General features: G+C 50.0%; 1 protein-coding gene across 1 annotated transcript in view; it reads right to left on the minus strand.

Annotated features, from left to right (window-relative positions):
* The window catches only part of ASTN2 (astrotactin 2), a 1,033,755-nt gene that overhangs the window by 261,659 nt on the left and 750,038 nt on the right, over positions 1-22,058 (minus strand). Inside the window, exons 14-16 of the mRNA XM_052644759.1 lie at positions 17,088-17,212; positions 13,079-13,183; positions 9,928-10,107 (exon numbers count right to left, since the gene is read on the minus strand). Coding sequence (XP_052500719.1) covers positions 9,928-10,107; positions 13,079-13,183; positions 17,088-17,212 — 410 coding nt within the window. The remainder of the gene's footprint in view (positions 1-9,927; positions 10,108-13,078; positions 13,184-17,087; positions 17,213-22,058) is intronic.

Raw genomic sequence — 22,058 nt, forward strand, 5'->3', positions numbered from 1 at the left:
TCTCAGTCACTGCAGTATGACAGTCGCTACCATTTGACCATAACTGACACATAAAGAGAAACTCAGATCTGGTTAGATTCTTGCTAAGGACTCTCCCCGCCCTGACAGTTTGGAAATGAGCCTCAGGGCAATGACAAGGCACCTAGGAGTATGCATCCAAGGTTTTCTTTTTTAGGATTTTTACTTTATAGTACTGCCCCTGAATTAAGATAGAGAAGCAAGTTGTGCAAGGGGTGAATAAAGAAGACTACTTCCACCCCTGCCAGAGCTCAGGCACTCAACTCCCAGTCTCAGCTCTCCCCAGTTCTTTCAACTCTGGATGAGAGAGAGGGGCACAAACGGCTGCCCTGGGTCTGATGCCAGCATCTGAAGCGCCTCTAAGGCTGCTCTGGGAGACCTGGATGAGCAAGTTTCATCACTTTCGTGCTGAAAGCAGCCTGGGTTCAAATCCCCGCTCTGCCGAGTTCCCTGGGGTTCAGTTCAGTTCAGTCGCTCAGTCCTGTCCGACTCTTTGCGATCCCATGAACTGCAGCACGCCAAGCCTCCCTGTCCATCACCAACTCCTGGAGTCCATCCAGACCCATGTCCATCGAGTCGATGATGCCATCCAGCCATCTCATCCTCTGTCATCCCCTCTCCTCCTGCCTTTAATCTTTCCCAGCATCAGGGTCTTTTTCAATGAGTCAGCTCTCCGCATCAGGTGGCCAAAATATTGGAGTTTCAGCCTCAATATCAGTCCTTTCAATGAACACCTAGGACTGATCTCCTTTAGGATGGACTGGTTGGATCTCCTTGCAGTCCAACGGACTCTCAAGAGTCTTCTCCAACGCTACAGTTCAAAAGCATTAATTATTTGGTGCTCAGCTTTCTTTATAGTCCAATTCTCACATCCATACATGACCACTGGAAAAACCATAACCTTGACTAGATGGACCTTTGTTGGCAAAGTAATGTCTTTGCTTTTTAATATGCTGTCTAGGTTGGTCATAACTTTCCTTCCAAGGAGTAGGCGTCTTTTAATTTCATGGCTGCAGTCACCATCTGCAGTGATTTTGGAGCCCAAAAAAATAATGTCTGACACTGTTTCCACTGTTTCCCCATCTATTTCCCATGAAGTGATGGGACCAGATGCCAGGATCTTAGTTTTCTGAATGTTGAGCTTTAAGCCAACTTTTTCACTCTCCTCTGTCACTTTCATCAAAAGACTTTTTAGTTCTTCTTCACTTTCTGCCATAAAGGTGGTGTCATCTGCATATCTGAGGTTACTGATATTTCTCCCAGCAATCTTGATTCCAGCTTGTGCTTCTTCCAGCCCAGGGTTTCTCATGATGTACTCTGCATAGAAGTTAAATAAGCAGGGTGACAATATACAACCTTGATGTACTCCTTTTCCTGTTTGGAAACAGTCTGTTGTTTCATGTCCAGTTCTAATTGTTGCTTCCTGACCTGCATACAAGTTTCTCAAGAGGCAGGTCAGGTGGTCTGGTATTCCCATCTCTTTCAGAATTTTCCACAGTTTACTGTGATCCACACAGTCAAAGGCTTTGGCATAGTCAATAAAGCAGAAATAGATGTTTTTCTGGAACTCTCTTGCTTTTTTGATGATCCAGCGGACGTTGGTAATTTGATCTCTGGTTCCTCTGCCTTTTCAAAAACCAGCTTGAACATCTGGAAGTTCACGGTTCATGTATTACTGAAGCCTGGCTTGGAGAATTTTGAGCATTACTTTACTAGTGTGTGAGATGAGTGCAATTGTGAAATAGTTTGAGCATTCTTTGGCATTGCCTTTCTTTGGGATTGGAATGAAAACTGACCTTTTCCAGTCCTGTGGCCACTGCTGAGTTTTCCAAATTTGCTGGCATATTGAGTGCAGCACTTTCACAGCATCACAGGATTTGAAATAGCTTAACTGGAATTCCATCACCTCCACTAGAACGTCCACAAATCATCTTCCCCATCTGAGCTTCAGTTTCCTCAAGCGTGAAATGCTGATAGGAACCTAAACTCACAAGCTTCTTGGGAGGAGTAAACTGGATGCAATACAGTGTGTGGAAGTGCTTTGTGAGACGCACCGCGCTGAGCACAAGCAGAGGGGTAGAAGGACACACCGTTAGGAAAAGAGACTAGGGTGTTCTGTTCCAGACGGACTCAATCTATACCAGGATACGGATGCTTTTCTTTTGGTAATTTCATCTGGTAGAAACGGCAGTCTCCTGGGCCTATTTGTATTTAATGAACCACATCCTGTATCATCTTTTTGCATGATTCTGAGGAGAACTAAGTTGGCTGTCTCCTCTGGCGTACTGCAGGCCCCAGAGTGTCCAGCTCATATTGAACCTCCTCCTATCGCCTCCAAGAAAAACACCAGCCCGGAGCTAGGCCCATCCCACACACAGCTGCAGGGGCTGAGGGGCCAGGGGAGGGGCAAGGGACACTCAGCTACCTCCACCAGCACATGGACCTTGGCACAGGTGAACGTGGCCAGGCTGAGACTTCAACCCACATGATGGTTAAGGAGTAGGAGGCTCAGTGCAAATCAAAGGCAGAGCATGGGGACAGATAGGGCTAAGGAGGCTGACGGGGACACAACAGACCTGAGAAGGTCCTGAGGCCATGCGGAAGAGTTTGGAAATGAGCCTCAGGGCAATGACAAAGCACCTAGGAGTTTGCATCTGAGGAAGGCATGATGAGAATCTCCACTTTAGAAACATCCCATGATGCTTCATTGTATTATGTGGACTTGATTGGGCCATGAGGTGTGCAGATATCTGTATCCAATTCTTTTGTGTCCTGGTGGACCGCCAGGCTCCTCTTTCATTGGGATTCTTCAGGCAAAAATATTGGAGTGAGTTACCATTTCCTTCTCCAGGGGATCTTCACAACACAGGGATCAAAACCCTCATCTCTTAAGAGTTGTATTGTACATATTATTTCTACTATAATAAAATATAATCATTATATATATATATATATATAAAGAGGTTTGTTGTTAGAAATTGACTTATGTGATAAACATTGTGTGTGTGTGTGTGTGTGTGTGTGTGCATGTGTGTGTGTGTGTGTGTGCACGTGCTCTGCTGATTCAGTTGTGTCCAATTCTTTGCAGCCCCATGGATTATAGCCCACTAGGCTTTTCTGCCCATGGGATTTCCCAGGCAAGAATACTGGAGCAGGTTGCCATTTCCTACTCTAGGAGATCTTCCCGACCCATGAATGAAGCCCACATCTCTCGCCTCTCCTGCACTGGCAGGTGGGTTCTTTACCACTAGCGCCACCTGGGAAGCAATATATAGATATATGGATATATATGTGTGTGTACTGTTGTTTGCCAGGGCATCTTCCCTACCCAGAGACTGAACCCGCATCTCCTGTACTGCAAGCAGGTTCTTTACCACTGAGCCACTGAGGAAGCCCCGTGTGTATATATCTAGAGATACAAAACCAGTTACATGTAGCTTTCACGTATATTGTATGTGTTATAAACATCATATGAATCTATATAATGTATATGTGAATATTATATATAATAAAGATATTTTTATCTATCTACCTATCTGTCTACCGACCCGTCTATCCTGATGGTTCTGTCTCTCTGGAGAACCCAGGCAGATCCATGTCCTCAGGGCTGTGCAGCTGGACTGATGGGGTTCAGGTGGATGCAGGGAGGCCAGGCAGGGGGCCAGGGCTAGAGTCCAGCCCAGCCATGATGGCGGCAGTGAGGTGGAGAGAAGTGGGCAATTCTAAAAGCTGTTTGGAAATCGCAGTTGGTGAGACTTGCTGCAGCTTGGAAATGGGCGGGAGCAAGGGAGAGGGAGATGCTGAGGGCTTCTAGGCTTGTGGCTCTGCCTCTAAACAGATGCAGGAGCTCTGCATGAGAACACTGGGAACCTCCTAGGCTGTCTGGGCAGGCAGGGGAGCTAGCGAGAGAGCACATCATCAGAGGAAAGCTTGGAGGCAGGCCACAAAGGGGGAGTCATTCATGTAGGGATGGTAACAGACAGCATGGCTGTGAGTCCCCACGGAGACAATGGCAGTCCTGCAAAACCACACTGACCCGTTTGGCAGAGAAGAGCGAGCCTGTGAAGGAGACAGAGAAGGAACAGGCCAGAAGGGAGGTGGGCAACTGTCAGGAAGAGTTCCCTGGTGCCAAGGAAGCAAGCATCAGACGGTGCCTCAAGCAGGAAGTGGCCAACTCCATCAAATGCTAACGAAAGGGCAAGCAAACGGGAATTGAAACCTACCCTGAAGGTTAAATCACCAGGGAAGTGGAACCCGTGCAGGTCTCAGCTCTGAGATCGACTCCCTGCATGTCTAGCTGGCATCTCTGAAGCAAGTTCCTGCAGGAAACTGAAGGCCCGGGAGAGCTCTCCAGCTCTCATCAGCCCCTTGGCCACCCCTGTCCTGACAAAAGGAGGTGTCACTTGACTACATCTTTCCCTTCTCCTCCCCCACCCCAACCCCTTAGGCTGCCTTTCAAACAGCCAGAATTCCTTTAAAGAGTAATCTAGGTATGCTTCAGCTGACATTCAAAAGTGCATTGTAATTCAAATGGAAATGCAGAAATTCATTCCCTTGGACAGTCTTGGGAAATTATAATAGAGATAAAACATCTTTTAAAGGTGGCGACAGGCATTTATCTGTGGGGACATCTCTATGCAATAGGCTCTCCTGATGCAAACTCAAGAGAGGTCCAGCCTTCACACAGGGAATGTCCTTTCGGCAGGGTCACCGAGTCTCTAAATTTGGGAAAGACATTAATTGCATCCATTTTCGCTTCTCCACTTTGTCCCTCCATTTCTCTTTGTGGATTCTGGTTTCCCCGTCTCTGTCTCTCTTCATTTTTCTGTCTCTTCCTATCTCCCTCAGTCTTTCTCTGTCTCTCTCTGCTCTGTCTCTCTCTCTCTCACACACACAGAACAGACAATTCCTTTACATGCATATATCCTTTATCTTCCATAGTTACTTTCTCCATGCAAAAGAAGCAACTGCAAATTCAGGAAACCTACCAGATTTGTTATATCTGCATGCATTGCCATCCCTTCAGAATAGGGAATAACAAAAAGGCATAACAAAAGGGCAGGGTTATGGGAGTCTTTTGATGTCTTCCTAGTAAAGCTTTAAGGCTCCCTCCCTCACCAGCTCTACCCCAGGAGCACCTCTCAATCTACCCCTGTCCTTGGTCCTAAGTCAGCTGACAAGAGACGGGAGTAAATTAGTAGCTGCATCTCCCCCTGCCCCCGTAGACACACATGTGCACTACATACACACAGACACATACACAGACACACACACACACACACGTGAGATCACTGTTACCAAGTGGATGCGGCAGCCACCAGTGGAAGGAGTGGACTGTATCAAGATAACAACTAAGGGCCCAGCTCGTTGCTAGATGAATCATCATCGATGGGTCTATGGTCTCACTGGATCCCATGTCTTAAAAGTGGAAAAATCGATCTTAGAGTGTGAATCAATTCGTCCAAGATCACACAGCTTGTAAGAGGGAAACTGGGATGGGAACCAAGGTCCATCTGACTGCAAAACTTGTCTTTTATTTCCGAGGAAGTCTTTATCCAAGACAGCCAGAAGAACCATAACTTTATATAAAGAGTCCTCATCCTAAGGCTCATGTGTCAAGGGCACGGCCAGGAAGTGTATGAATATCAAGTCAAAGAAGGAAACGAAGCCCTGATTAAGAGAAAGGCAGCTTCTCAAAATGCAGGGGTATCAGGAACACAGCAGCACAGAGTGAAAATATTAAGCTGGGACAAGAAACTAAAAACCTCACAAGGCACTTGGAGCCTGGCCTGGGCGCACAGGTGATGGCTGAGGGAAAGTGGCAGACTGAAGAGCTTCCAAGGGAATCGCGCCTGGGCTGGGAGTTTCCCGGGATGACTTCAGCTACTCTAGCTGCCTCCTGAGGTCCAGCTGTCCCTGGCTTCTGCCAGCACCACCCAGCTGACCTGTCCAGTGCTCCAGTCCCCTTCAGACTGGTGGAATGCCCGGAATATCCGCTCGGTGACAGGAAACCCCTCCTCCCTGCCTGGATCTTTCCCGTCCTCCTTGGCATTCCCAGTGTCTCTCTGGAATCTGCATCAGAAGCTGGGTCTGTTATTCTAGCTTTCCCTTCGCCCTATTACTCGCAAGCAATACGTAAGTGTCAACCACCACTTCCCCTTTCTGCATCTAGAGCAGATACTGCTAATTGATCACAGCGTTCTTTTCTAATGACCCCGGTGACCTCCACACAGTGTCTAGACAAGCCACTCCTCACCTGATCAGAACTGGCATATGAAACAAAAGACACGGGCCACAGTGTGACAGGGACTGAGGTCCCGACTGCACGCCAGCCACCTGCCTTTCTCCAGCTGCCTATCAGTAGATCAAAAATAAAACAGTCTATCACAAAAATGACAAAGTATTGGAAGGCTCATACAGGCTGAACCCACGTGTGGACAGCACCCACGTCTTGCCTACTGTAATGCCCCAGCACGTAGCACGAGGTCTGCAGTGAAGAAGCACTTAGGAAGTGCCAGTGAACCAGAGGGGTAATGAGTGATCAATGTGGCTTTCTTTTTCTACGGAATGCACACTTAGAAGCACTTACGGGAATGAGAGTGAAGCTCTCATGGGAGATATTTCAATCAGGCACATTCACCCCAACCCCCTCGACCTTCCATGATCTCTAGTGTCTGGATCACGACAGCGACCAGAGCCCCACCATTAATTAGTAAACCTGGAAAGACCGGGACATTGGACTCAAGTTGGACTTTAAACCCTAGTTCACTCAGTAACACCCTGTGTGGTCCAGCAAGCCCCCGATCACTTCTGAGTTCAGATCCCCCTTCACAGTGATGAGAGGTGGGTCCTCTTGCTTTTTTTGCCTCAAGGCGTAGGTGGAAAGACCAAAGGCAGGCCTGTATACTGTGAAGGGCTGGACAATGTCTGTGGTTGTCATACATGCCCCATTTGGTCTCTTCTCTCTGAAACTTAGAAATTACTTTGCCTGAGGTTTCCTGACAGGGATGTAAGAAGAGGTACCAGGACTTGAAATCTTTTCTGTCCCACTTGAAAAAGGCTTTCATACTGTTCATGGGGTTCTCAAGGCAATAATTCTGAAGTAGTTTGCCATTCCCTTCTCCAGGGGACCACATGTTGTCAGAAGTCTCCACCATGACCCATCTGCCTTGGGTGGCCCTGCCTGGCATGGCTCAGAGTCTCAGTGAGTTAGACAAGGCTGTGATCCATGTGATCAGTTTGGATGGTTTTCTGTGATTGTGGTTTTCTTTCCGGAGGCCATGGGATTGAAGAGACAGAGCTGATTCATTGGAAAAGACCCTGATGGTGGGTAAGATCGAAGGCAGGAGGAGAAGGGGGTGACAGAGGATGAGATGCCATCACCAACTCAATGAACATGAGTTTGAACAAACTCCAGGAAATGGTGAAGGACAGGGAAGCCTGGCGTGCTTAAGTCCATAGGGTCGCAGAGTTGGACACAGTTTAGCAACTAAACAACGACAACTGTCCCGCTTGACCTTGTTCTCATTTGTCCTCTTCCCCATGAGCTCTGCCCCCAGAGCGATCAGCTTCCAACCCCAGATTCATCCTGGCCTGGTCCCCAGTGAGCCCTGGTCTCCCAGATGTCAGTGACACACAGATGTTGGTGACACAGAGGTGGCTGGGGAGAGAAGAGACACACCTCAACTCGCTGTAAGTCTAGAGTTTTTTCATCGTTCAGGGGAAAGTTTCCAGCTTCTCTACCACTTCCTCCCCAGCATCACTTCCAAATTTAAAAAGTAAAACTACAGTGTTTGATGTCACCTCAGGTAAAGACAGAGAGGAAGAAACACACAGGTCAGTTAAGCCGTCTTAACACAGTGCGTCACTGCGCTGTTCTGGGGCTTCCCTGGCTCAGACGGTAAAGAAACTGCCTGCAATGCAGAAGACACGGGTTCAGTCCCTGGGTCAGGAAGATCCCCTGGAGGAGGGAATGGCTACCCACTCCAGCATTCTTGCCTGGAGAATTCCATGGACAGAGGAGGCTGGTGGGCTACAGTCCATGGGGTCGCAAAAAGTCAGACAGAACTGAGCGACTAACATTTTCACTTTTCACTATCATCCTGTTCTGCAAGCCAATATGGGAGAGAGGAGAGAAAAGTACCTTTGCCTTGTAAGCCCAGAAGGCAAAGCTACAGGACCAAGTTCAGCCAGCAAGTTTGTGGCAAACTGGAAACCTCTTTGAGTCTTTTAGGGGACCCCTGGTGGCTGTGCCAGCTTCTGTCTGCCCCTCTCCCCATAAAGCACTGGACAAGGAATGGCATTTTCTGGAGTGAAAAAGTCCAGGTCCTGGAAGCAGCTGAGGAAGGCTATGGGTGGGGTGCAGCCTGAGAGTCATGTCCCAGGCCCCAAACGCAGGACGAAGCAAATTAGTTCCGTGGCCACAGTGAGGAAGGGTTTTATAAACATAACCTAATTGTGTTACTTCGAAGCCCAGGAGCTTATCGCTCTGCCTAATGATGTGTCACGTTATTTATAGGGTAGCACAATGACACTTCTATTGATTTAATGCACTTCCTTAAAGACTGTCATTGTCACAGCCATAAAACGAGGCCATTCCCAGACAACTCAGTTATTCCCCTGCGCCTATAAACCACCCCGTGCCCTACACAGCTGCACACAGGAGGGAAGGCGGGGCGAGACCATGACGGGCTGGAGGGTGCCAAGGGAAGGGTTCCGGAAAGGACAAAGGCAGGAGCTCCATCAGCCGGGGATGAGGGGCAGCAGGAGAAGACCTAGACGGGGAACGGAGAGCCCTATCCAGGGCGGCTGAGGGACTCTGAGCAAGACTCTTCTTTCCTTTCAGCCTTAGTTTTCCCAGCTGCAAAACGAGAGTGCTGAGCCCAGTGAGAACTCTCAGATCCCTCCCAGCGCCTGCATTCTCTGGTTTTATGAGTTACGCTGGGTGTGGTTCTTGGAGGCCATGTGGCTGGACCACATGGAGAAGGTACAAGCCCATTTTTAACATCACTCCTCACCGTTCCCATCGATCGAGAGCCTCTCTTTTTAAATTAATTGATAAGAATAGTAACAATGATAACAGGAAGTGATCTTCACCCTGCTGCGTATTAGCTATGTGTCCACAGGGCACTTGACTTGTTGGCGTATCCGACACTCATTTTTTCATCGGTGAAATGAGCCTGTGACTACATGGAACTGCTATAATAATACACAATGTATGTATGCCATATTTCCATCTTTCTCAAAATGTTATCGTATAAACTACTTCCCTTTAAGATAGGAAGTAGACAGGAATAGCTAAAGTACCCATTTCACAGGAAGGGAAAACTGAGGTGAGAAGGGGACAGATTTTCCAAGGGGAGTGACAGAAGTTGGTCTCCTGCTTCAGATAAATAGCTGAGAAATGGAGGGAAATAAGACCTGGTGACCCTGCCTGAGGGTAAAGGCATCTCCATGGCAGAAACTTGAAACTGTCCCCTCAGACATGAGTTGGTCACTCCCAAAGGAGCCAGCGCTCCCCTTAGGTTCTTCCAAGAAGCACGGAGAGAAGGTGTCCACGAGACAGCTCTCCCCTCCCCTACAGTTTCCCCAGCCTCCTGACCTTGGCAGCGGTTTTGAGAGGACAGAGTGGGAGACAAGGAACTCTCAGCAGAAGGCCAGAGTTCTGGAGTCCGCCCTGGGGTCTCAGAAAACGCCCGAACTGAAAGAATCCCGGGGAATCGTCACACGGTCCCTCATCCCATCCCCGGTGAACATGAAGCCCTGAGAGGCGCAGGGACTTGCTTACGGCCGCCCAGTTTCTACGTGGCAGAGCCAGGATTTGGCTCCCAGGGAGCTCAGTTATCTCCCCAGCAGCCTGCCCTCCATGTCTCAGCCGGCCGCCACCTCCAGCAAGCCCTGCAGGCTTACCTTTCTGGTACTGGAGCCACAGCTGTTGCTGGACCTTCTTGCTGGGGAAGTGAATGATGCAGGTGAGCTCGGAGCCGTAGAGGGCCTCTGCGATGTAGTGTGACCCATAGTGCTGGATGAAGGACAGCAGCTCCTCCCGGCTGCTCTCTTTGGTCAGGATCTTGAGAACGTTGGTGAAGCCTGGACAGAGGAGGAGCACGTGGAGGTGGTCAGAGTTGGGAGGCTGGCGCCCGGCAAATGGAAAGCCCGGATCTGGTACCTTGTCCTTCACCATAGCATCGGCCAAATGCACATATAGTATCTCTCCCTTACTTGGCAAAGACAGCTCTCTCTGGTGGACACGCGAGACACCACCAAGAGGGAGCCAACAGCAGAGGAGGGACAGACGCTGGCGACCCAAAAGCCACAATCAGGAAAAATCAAAGCTGCGGTCTCCTGAGCAGCCAGCGTGTGGCAGGCACGCTGCTAGGTGTCCCAGCCACTTAGTCTAGTTTAACTTCGGTCCAGCCCTGCAGTCCCAGCCATAATGAGCCCTGTCCAGTAGATAAGCAAGTCAAAGGCCAGAGACTGGAAGTGATTTGCCTTGGTCCTCCAGCCAGAGGACCTAGGATGCCAACCGACTTCTGTCCTCACCCCGAAGTGCACACACTGCTCACATACCCAATTACCCTGGGCCTGAACTGTCCACGGCTGGAGCCCGAGGGGCTGCACTAGCCCAGGCTCAGCAGACATTCGGTATCCTCAGATGTAATCCCTAGCTTAGCTTCCTAGAACCTCACTTCCCTTTCTGTCTCCAAAACAATGGTGTGTTCTTTCTCCTGCCATTGTCAAGGGCCTCCTTGCTGCTCCACGGTCCTTAGTCCTATGCCAAAGGGACCTGAGTCCCCAGCGCCTGGACAGGGCCTGCATGGCCATCACTCAGCGCCCACTGACCCCCTGCCCTCTTCCTCCTGCAGGCAGGTCACCAAGCGACGCTTTCAGGAGCCTTAACACCTTCCGGGCTCTTCTGTGCTCTGGATAAAGCCCAGTGACCTTATCTGGGTATCCCAGGGCTCCAAGCTCATCTCCCATGAGCACATACATTGGGCTTCATCTCTGGCCAAATCTGTTTTCTTATTTCTCCTGAATGTGATTTGGCATTTCCATCACACTTCCTTCACTTATATCTCTCCCCCACTCCGAACACACACACACACACACACACCCCACCATTTACCTGGAATGGTCTTCCACTTCCTCTCTGAGTCACACCCATGTTTCCAGACCCCAGGAAGTCATCTCTCCCCCAAGAAGCTTTTCACACCATCCCGGCCTGGGGCACCTACTTCCTGTACCTTCAACAGGCATCACCTTGAAAGCAGAAGCTCTGTCCCATTTGTCTCTAAATCTGCACACGCGTCCTTTCCCACCACAATTTCCAGACACGGCAGGTGCACCGACTCCATTATGAGAATAAGAACGACCAACTCCGCGCCACATCAAAGTGAAACGTTTGAGCAAGCGTTTCTTCAACACTGAAAATGAGCTCCGATTTGCAAACGTTTGGTTTACAAGGGGGTTCTCGGGAGCGTCATTATTGATTAATTAAAGCAGATACACTTTTGTAGTTGTAACAGGAACATGGCAGTTGTTCACAAGCACGGTGGGAAGGTGTAGGTGGTGGTGAACACAGGACAGGGCTCAGAGAATGGGCGCTTGCCTAGAACAGCCCCTCTCACCAACCCGTCAACTCATGCAACGGGGCAATTAATGCAACAGAGCCAATAATGAAACAATTTCTGCTCGGTAATAAAGAACACCACGGAGAGGCCCTGTGGCTCTAGGCAGACAACACTGCCATCAAATCCTCGACACACTCCTTTTCCGCCACCTACTAGCTGTGTGACCTTGGGCAACGTAACCCCTCTGACCCTTGATTTCCTTATCTGAAAAATAAAGGGATAAAGAATGCCTTCCTCTTGAGACTGATGTAAGTCCCAAGATACAAAACATTATAAAGCGCTTGGCTGGTGTCAGCCATAATTACTATTTACACTTCCCCAATACCCAGGCTAAAGAGTTCCATGGTGCTCATGAACAAAGTGATACTGGAAAAGAAAAAAGATAAGAAAGCAGCTGGCTGATAATCAGGAGACACTCAGACAATAACCCAGTGGCAGTGTTATGAATAAGTCAGGGTAGAAAAATCCAAGTTTGGGCCTCATCTTTCCAAAGTCCATTACCCATTCCTTTTCCAGTTTTGTTTAATTTTTATTCCTTCATCAAAAAGGAGAACCAAAAGGAATATAAGGCACAGGAATAAATAGGATCCAAGCGCTCTCCACAGTTCACAGGTCAGAGTTGAGGTGCAGGAGACAGACAGGATTCTGATACGAATCAAGTACCTGTTAGTGCTTTAACATAAGCAGTTGAGCACAGGGAATTCCTTGCATTAATTCCCAGGGGAACAGATAATGGGGGAGGCATCTCCCCCAGGATATGCAAGGAGGTCCAGGCAGAGGGAACGGCGTATGCAGAGTCACAAAGCCAAGAGAGAAAATGTCCCATTTTCAGAACTGTAAGTCCCGTCTGAGACTTGTAAGTCTGAAAGTAAATGTCCCATTTGAGAATTATATGCCATCCCTATCACGGGGAAAGATTCATGTGGGCAAAGTGTGTGTGTGTGTGTGTGTGTGTGTGTGAGAATTATACGCCATCCCTATCACGGGGAAAGATTCATGTGGGCAAAGTGTGTGTGTGTGTGTGTGTTGGTGGGGGGGCGGGGATGCATTATTGCTGAATAGGAGGAGATGGGCAGGAAAGGAAATCAGGAGAGGCTAGAGGAATCAGTGCCTGAAAGAACCCACATGCCTGAAATACTTCGAGAATGTAAGCGTGAGCGAGACTGTCACACCCTGTGCAGAGTCCCCCTTCCCCCAGGAGTCCCTCTGACTTCCCAGAATAGACGGCAGCCCCATTACTGCACTGACCTCCTACAACGTGTGGCCGTCACCATCTGTCTGCTTGTCCTTCCACCCTCCCTGTGAGTTCCTTGATGGCAGGGGGCGAGGCCTCATTCCTCAGCCATCCCCAGTGCCAGCACGGGCCCTGGCATGCCCCGGGACTGTGCTGAATTACGCCAAGTCCCCTGGCTGCGGACGGCGCGGCTCACCTGCCGAGAGGGTGATGGTGCTGAGCTTCACGCGGTAGAGGTTGCTGCGGACCCGCCACTGCTGCACCATGGGGTACCCCATGGCCTCGTCGTACCTGATGTCTCCTGGGGAGGAAAGAAGGTCACGTGAGCCCCACGTTTACAGGCCTCACCCCCACAACCCTGCCCTGCAGCCCTGGGCTCTGGGGAACGGCCCCCTCTTCTAAGCTCAGCCCTCTGGGGCCAACGGTGGGATCTGCACCCCGTCTCTGGGCCTCTTCCTTCCTGGCCTCTGACCTCAGCCTCAAGCTGCCCTTTTCTCTCTGCTCTAGATCCCACATGGCCCCTTTACCCTACAGGCAAGAGTGGGTTTCTGGTTCTACTTAGTCCAGAGGCAATTTGCCATGGGGCGCTAGACACTGCGGTGCCTCAGTTTCCCCTTCTGATCCCATGGCTACCTAGGCTGACCTTTTTTAAGTAGGCGTATCATGAGACTCAAATGAACTAAGAGCAGTGGAAGCTTCATGGCAACCTCGAAATGTCCGACACATGCACTGGGGGCCCACGCATCACCTATTCCTGAGGCTACTTTTGCACAATGACAGCAGAGCGGAGCAGTTGTGACAGAGAGCCCATGCAGAGCCTCGCACGCTCACTAGCTGACCTTTTATGTCCGCCCACTCTGTACCGACTGTTATTTCCTAACATGGAAACATGACATGTCCTTTGATGTCTCATAAAATACCTATGTGCACACACAAAAGCTTCCCATTTTAAACAAGACCAAGAAACACTGGCTAAACAAAGTTAAACAAGATTTAAAAACAGACTGTATAATTTCTCAGTTCCGTGAATAAATTAATATACATTTTAAAGGTACATGAAGACGGCGCACGGCATTTTGCAAATGTCTTGGCCGAGGAGCCCCGTTTCTAGGGCCCACTGACACTCAAGTTTCATAGAAGACATTTTTTGAAACCCAGGTATAGATAAAACATAAACAAAGAAAAAAAATAACACAACAAAATGTTAGCAAGTGGTTAACTTGGTTAGCAAGTGGATGCCTAAAAGATGCCTGTTTTCTGATTTATATTCATCTCCATTTTCTAAGTTTTCTACTCTAAGCACTGCAGACTCCCTTCTTTGTAATCAGAAAAAATAAAAAAAAAGACATGAAAAAGAAATGCTAGTCACATCAGCAGTCATTATTTTTGTTGTTACATATCCTCGGCAAATGGCAGGCACATTTTCCATCCTTTTCTCTTGTTCCCTGGTGCGGAGGCACTTAAAGAGGTATTTGATACCAAGATTAAAATGAGAATCTCATTGGAACAAATGATTTCTTCCTGGACATTCCTGCGGTATTAAAGTTGTCCATTACTGTCAACTTCTTCTTCTTCTTCTTTTTTTTTTTTTCCTCCCTAGCCTTTTCAGAAATAATGTAATTTTTTAGAGGCTTTCATTTTAAAGTAAAATATTCATCATCCCCAAAGATAAGGTTGGGGCGAGGAGGTTGTTTTGTTAGAAATATGTCCTCTCTGTTGGTCTGCTCTGCCTGCCCTGCCCTTCCTTTGCAGACACTGGGGAGAGAAGGGGAGAGGGTGGGGGAGGAGGAAAGGCCCGTGTTTCGGCTCAGGGTGAAGGAACCAGTCTGCATGGGAAGACTAGACAGCAGCCCCAGGCAGCCTCCGCCCCACCTATTATTTTTTTCTAAATGTTTAATCTTGTTTCATCTGATTATTATTATCTCTTTGGCCGTGCCTCAGCACACAGGATCTTAGTTCCCCTACAGGGATTACACCCTGGCCCCTTGCAGTGGAAGTGCAGAGTCCTAGCTGCTGGACCACCAGGAAAGTCCCTGCCCCATCTGTGACTGCCCATCCTCATTCAGAGCAGACGTGGAGGGGGTACTGGCAACCAGGGCCATCCCCAAGAGAACAAGGCAGACATTTCAATGCAGGTTGTTGATGCAGCTTATTTACTTGGTGCTTTAGTATCCAAAGGGCTTCCCTGGTGGCTTAGATGGTAAAGAATCTGCCTGCAGTGAGGGAGACCTGGGTTTGATCCCTGGGTTGGGAAGATCCCCTGGAGGAGGGCATGGCAACCCACTCCAGTATTCTTGCCTGGAGAATCCCCCATGGACAAATAGTCCATGGGGTTGCGATGAGTCGGACAAGACTGCGCAACTAAGCACCATAGTGTCCAAAAGGAAAAAACAAAACACAAAAGCAACAACATCAAATAAACAAAAACAAAAGTCCCCAAACCTCCTACCTCTTTTGATTATCAAAACATTTACAAGACCAACTTCTCTGCCCTCATTCCCTCCCTAAACCTCCCCTGTAAGTGATGATCATTCCATCCTACACTTTCCCCACTCCTGGCCCATACTGGATTCCACCTGGCATATAAGTGCTTTCAGTGAAATGCCAGTTTCTTGAGGTCCAGGCCATGGTCTGTATCATTCCTACTCCTGCACAGCCTGGTAAATAGAGGCTCCAATACTCCAAAACAGACCCTGATATATCACAGACGCTCAATAAATATCTGTTTACTGACTCGCCCTCTTGCCTCTCATTCCTGACCACAAACCATCCCTGGTCTTACTCGACTACTAACCCCCTTCTTACCTGATCCTGTCCTAGATTATCACCCAAGGATTAGGAGTGACATGAAGCCCTGGGATGGGGAGGGGTGTTTTTTCTGATGAACAACAAAAACAAAAATTAACTCTTAAAATGTAACAGTTCCTTTATTAAGGAACCCTGAATCAAAACAAATAACCCTAAGAGTCTGTACCACTAGTGCAGAACCACAACGTTCTGTATCACACAGGCAGCCAGGGCCCTTACAGCTTGGAAAAGTCCCCCATAAAAGGGCAAGAGAGGAACTGGGGAGCAGATGAGCAGGAGCAGAGGGCGGCCTGCAGTGGGGCAGAAGATACAGGCTTCAGGCGAGCCTGCCAAAGGGTGTTTCCCTGTAGGGGAGACACAGGTTGTGGGTGGCAGCGGTTGCAGGGAACAGCAGAGGGGAGTGAAAAACGGCAGAGGACCTGGAGCCACAGCTGGTTCCAGTTCTGGCAGATCTGCTGTGTGACCTTGAGCTGCTTCCTTCACCTGTCTGAGCCTGGATTCCTCATCTACAAAATGAGAAAAATAATACCCACCCTACAGGATGGCTCAGTGCCCAGAAAACAAGCTGCATGACCGATGTGCTTTAAGTGAAAGAGACTCCTGGTTGGAGTTGGGGTGGGGAAGGTCCCCTTATTCTATTTTAAATGACTTAAACATGAACTGCGTGTTTCTAGATTCCATACATACGTGTTAATACATAGTATCTGTTTTTCTCTTTCTGGCATACTTTGCTCTGTATAATAGGATTTAGGTTCATCCATCTCATTAGACATGACTCCAGTGTGTTCCCTGGTATGGCTATGAGAGGTGGGAAACGGTGGGTGGTAGGAGGGAGGTTCAAGAGGGAGGGGACATATATATACCTAAGGCTAATTCATGCTGATGTGTGGCCGAAACCAAAGCAATATTCTAAAGCATCTTTCCATTAAAAATAAATAAATTAAAAAAAAATGAACTGCATGATCTCACTTCCTTGTGGTATCTAAAACCTGTGAACTCATAAAAGCTGAGAGTAGGATGGTTGGTGGGGGTAGGGTGATGAGCAGAGGCTGGCCAAAGGGTCCAGAGGTTCAGTTCTGGGGGTGGGTGTGCTTGCTGATCCCACGTGCAGCCTGGTGACTGCGGTTAATAACACCGCGCTGCCTACTGAAGTTTGCCGAGAGGGTGAATCCAGTCTCGGCTCAGAGTCTGGAGTCTCAGGGAAGCCCCTGGTTCTTCACTGCCCCTAAGAGCCCTAGAAATGGCAGGTCCCTTTTACATCCCATCCCTCGCCAGCACAGCGGCTTGGCAGGGTCCATTCTGGACGTGCTGAGCAGCTGATCCTGGAGACCAGTGTGTGGTCAGGGGGAAGGCCGGGGGCGGGCAGAGGGCAGGAATCCAGTATCTGTGTGTCTTACCAGTGAGCAGCTGGAGGTCCGGGAGGGGCTCGGAGAGGACCCCCCGGCACTGCTCCTCCACCGGCAGCGGGATCACCAGCAGCCCGTCGGCCAGCTGCGGGAAGTCCTTGATGAAGTTGTTTTCCCTGTGGAGAGGAGAGAGAGACTGCCAGGTCGAGGAAGCAGAGGCTGGGGGCTGGGGGTGTAGGGGGGTGGGTGGGCAGGGCGAGGGGGCTGTGGGGCAGGAGGGCAGGAAGCTCCAAGTCAGAGGAGAGACTGGTGAGTTGGGGGCCGGGTGACAGGCTTGCTGGGATGGAGGCCTCTGGCTCCCTGAATCCCAGCTCCGAGAACAGAGTGCTAATGACAGCTTCTAGAATCCAGCAGGCTGCAGCTTGAATCCCGGCCCACCACTCACTAGCTGCACAATCTTGACAGCACGCTGCTGGTCCACTCGGAACCTCAGTCTCCTTGTCTATAAAAGTGAGATCTGAGGGTAGTTTGAAACATTTAATGCGATAAAGCTGCCAGCTGCTCAGGACACAGTCTGATGTTCTATACACTGTATATTTGGCTGTGAAACGTCTCCTTACATAAGCAGTGACGACAGTGAGCCAGCATGAGAGGGGACTGAGGACAGCGCGGAGTGCTTGAGACTGAGCTGGAGAGAACGGCTGTCTGCATGCTCAAGTGAAAGGATCCTAAGATATCTTTCAGACTGGACGTCTCCTTTCAGAGATGGGCAAACTGAACCCTGGAGAAGGGACGGGGAACTGTCACGGACAACCAATGGCTCAGATGCCAGACCGGATCTCCCCACTCCTAGGCCAGTGCTCTCTCTGTCCCAACTTCTTCAGGTGCCTCTGTCCCTTCACTGCAAGACCACCCCAGCGAACAGCAGACAGACCTCAGGGCACTGAACCCTGAGCAAAGGTAGCCTTAAGGTATGGGGAACGGGGTGACTGTGCATTGCAGGGAGACGGGCTTCAATCTTCTAGATAATAGGTGTGCTTGAAGTTGGAACAGCCTGTCACTTGAGAGGTGGTGAGCTTGCCTTAGCTGGGGGCATGCAAGGGAAACTTGACAGACACTTGTCATGGACAGTGTCCAGGGTATCTCCATATTCAAAGGTGACTTCTGAGGTCCCTTTTTATTCATAAATCCTCAGAGTTAGAGACATTGACCACAATCTGGAGAGGAGGAGCGGGGAAGGCGAAGAACAAAGGGAGGGAATGTTTATCGCTTCATTTTGCCACCTGGAATGGACAGCCTTGAAATGAAAATCAGAGAGAGGCAAGCAAAAATCCGTGAGGCCAAAGCAATGCCTTTGAAGCCTGGATCTCGGGCAGTTCAAAAGGACACGTGCAAGCGTTGTGTGGCTTGGGTCACCTTCCTGTCTGTGCTCCACGTCCCCAGGCACTCCACCCCAGGCACCTGTGAAACGTGTCCTCTATTCATTCATTTAGAGAACACATTCTCAATGTCTGACCCTTGAGCAGGTCGGACTCCAGGGGCGGACATGGTATCCCCTCCTTCAACATCACCAGCATCTTTGTCATCATCATCTCTGACAATTAGTGACTGAACTTCTATACTTTGCTAGGACCTGGCTAAGCACTTCACATCCATTTAATCATTTAATCTTCGCAACAACCCACAAGGCAGTCATCATTATCTTCATTTTACACAAAAGAAAAAAAATGAGGTTCAGAGTTAAGAGGTAGTGAAGCTGGGGTTGGAACCAGGTCTGTCTGACCACACAGCTGGGGGTAAGCGGCTGGGCCTGGGACGGTCGACCGGGTCTGTGTGGGTGATGCTGAGTTTCTGGGTCCAAACTGGTGCATGTAAGCACACTATTCTGTGCATCATGCGTGTGCCCATGTTCGTCTACATATGTGCCTGTGATCATGGATTCTGCCCAGGTGTTGGTGGCTGGCATTTGATTCGTCTGCACACTTGGGTATGTGGAACAGCCCCGGGAATATAAAGAGAGCCTGCCAGGGGCCACGGAAGTGCCCCAAAGTAGCACGCAACCCCCACAAGGGTCTAAGGAACAAAGCTTCCTCCTGTGCCCCTCATGCGGTGGCCTCTGGTTTATGGAGCTTCCCTTGGAGACATAATGAGGTGGAGGGTGTCCCCCTGCCCCAGTCATTCAGCAAACACATGTTGAGTGGAGCCCTGAGCCGAGCACTCAAGGACCCAGAGACAGCCTGGATTCTCCCCCGGCCCTTGAGATCGTCCCAGCCCCGTGTTGGGGAGACAATACACCAGCCACGCAGAACAGGCAGTGGGGCTGGTTACTGGGGATTCCGGAGGGCTGGAGGCTTCCGCCCGAGACCCAAGGTCTCCTCCTTCCCCACAAGACCCAAACGCTTGTTTCACGAGGGCACAGGGGAGACGCTTCTGAAGACGCATCCTGCTCTGTCCACACTGCATCATCGCTGGGTAATCTGGAGCAAAGCACTCAAACCTCAGTTTTCTCATCTGTAAATTAGGGACCCTGAGCTCTTCATTCTGCCCTAAGGAAATCACAGTAATAAGGATGATGGCAATAGCTGTTGTCTGAGCACCTCCTAGGCACCAGGCAATGTTCCATGTACTTTACATGAGCTCTCATCCAACCACATGAATTAGGTGCCATCAAACCAGCCCCCCCCACCCCGCCTCCCAGTTCAGAGGTAGGAAAGCTGAAGCACAAAGCAGTTCTGCAACTGCTTAAAACCACAGCTGGGAAGCAGGAGATCTCAGGTGGTCTGACCCCAGAACCCACACTCTACGTTACTGTACAGGGGCGGGGCACTGAAGATGCTGACCAGGACAGTCTCAGGCTCTCAAAGCTGGAAGAGCCGTAGCACCCCGGGGTGTGCTGAGCCCAGACAGGCTGATGCCGAATGAAGGGGTCTGTTACTCGTTGCGACTTACACACCAGTGCTCAGGTGCGGACCCTCATCCAGCACCATGAGATGGGCGTGATCACACCTCCCCCACGCCCTGGCCCTGCCCCATACAGGCTCTGAGATGTGAACTGACTTCCCTGGACTTACACGTCGAGTACATTTGGAAAGAGGGCTCTGAAGGCAAGCTTATTACTTTTCACTTTACCATCTAGCATCACCACTTCACAGCTTCTCCGGCTTTGATTTTCTAATTGCAGAGGAGGGGGACAGTGACCCCCTCACCGGCCACACGTTCCTCTCCTCCAAGCCTTCTGCCTTCTCTTTAAGCCAGGTTTGACTCTGTGGGCAAATCTGACCTCGGTACGCGGCAGCACAGTGGCCAGCTCGGGACGGCAGGGGGCCGGCTCATACTCCGCTGCTTGGAGGAAAGTGGTCTCCCTGAGCTTCCAGGCCATAGGAAGGGTCTTGAGGAAAAGCATGGGAAAAAGGGAGACCATGGAAAGTTGGGAATTCTCAAACTAGTGCAAAGAGCAGGGAGAAGGGGGTGGGGGCGGATCAGGGAGTGAAAAGGTAGCAACAGCAAAGACCAAGGACCTAGGGTGGTCCCTCCCGACTGTGCCCCTTCGCATCTGCCTGGGCGATGGCCACAAGTCCTGCATGGCCTCTGCCAGCAGAGGGCGCCCGGGGCCTTCGCATCAGTCAAACTCTCCCGGGAGGCAAAACAGGACACGCAAGCAACGGAGCTGGGGACGCTCCCCTGGGCTGGGGACGCTCCCCTGGGCTGGGGACCTCATACAGCCCAGAGGGCAGCTTCAGAATCCACCCACCTGGGGAAGGTGATGGGGAGGACAGCAGGGTGCTTGCCTAAACTCAGTTGGCTTGAAAACAAATCCAGATTCTCAGACTTGGGCATGGGGGGTGCATGTGTAGTCGAAGCTACCAGGCAACTACGGAATCCTAGTAACAGGAAGATACGAAGCAGAGTGAGTGCTGTCTGTGTATTGATCCTATTTGTTGACCATCAGCCGTGTGCTGGGTAGTGTGCTGAGACACACGTGAGCGCGTGCGTCATTTTAACCGCATGAGAATTCTCTAACTACTATTACTCCGGTTTTGCACATGAAGAAATGGATACTCAGAGAGGTTTAGGAACTTGTCCACCTGAGGTCCACCATCAGGAAGTGATGATGGGGCTTCTAGCTTAGCATCTGGTACTCAGGAAGCACACACTCGAGGGATCAGTCCAGACCACGCGCTCTTGACCCAGAGTACCGTGAGAGCAGGGCAGAGACAGGTGTGCTTCCGAGCCCAGGGATGCAGTCGTGTGTGTGTGTCTGCACAAATGTATGTGTCTCAAAGAGCAACAGGGGCACTGTTTCTTTGTACAAACCGCTCCCCCCAAATATCCATGAAAATAGTTCCATCTCAACTGATATTAGATGGAAGCAACTCATCAGGTGTTTAAAACAGCACATCCTGGGCCCCTGGGTCTGAGGAGAACTCTGGGAGTGGGAGGTCTCTTTGATTCTACACACTTGTATTGGGGTTCCCCCGTCTTACAGGGACCATGTGAAAAGGCCTCCCCCATCTGGCCCCTGCCTCTTCCTTCTGCTTTGTTTCACGAAGCACAGCCATCTGCCCACCACCAGGCTGCACCGACTGGCCTGCTGTTCCTCTTGTGGGGCATACTCACTTCCTGCAAAGGGTCCACTCCGGATTTGCCTTCTCTCGGGAAAGCTCTTGTCCCGCCCCCAGCCCCGAACCAGGCCAACTCCTACTTGTCACTCCGACTCCACATTAATCCTCTGCCCTGGAGAAACCTTCCCTGGGTCACTTCCCCTGTTACATCCTTTTATAAAATTGCTCTTTACTCACAGACTTAGAAAATGATCTTAGGGTTGCTGGGGGAGAGGGATAGTTAAGAGACTGTGGGAAGGTCATGTATACACTGTTATGTTTAAAATGGATAACCAACAAGACGATTGTATAGGACCTGGAACTCTGCTCATTGTTATGTGTCAGCCTGGATGGGAGGGGGGCTTGGGGGAGAATGGATGCATGTACATATATATATACACTGAGTCCCTTTGCTATCCAC

The sequence above is a fragment of the Budorcas taxicolor genome, chromosome 8 (genome assembly GCF_023091745.1).
Source record: "Budorcas taxicolor isolate Tak-1 chromosome 8, Takin1.1, whole genome shotgun sequence".
Taxonomy (NCBI): Eukaryota; Metazoa; Chordata; class Mammalia; order Artiodactyla; family Bovidae; genus Budorcas; species Budorcas taxicolor.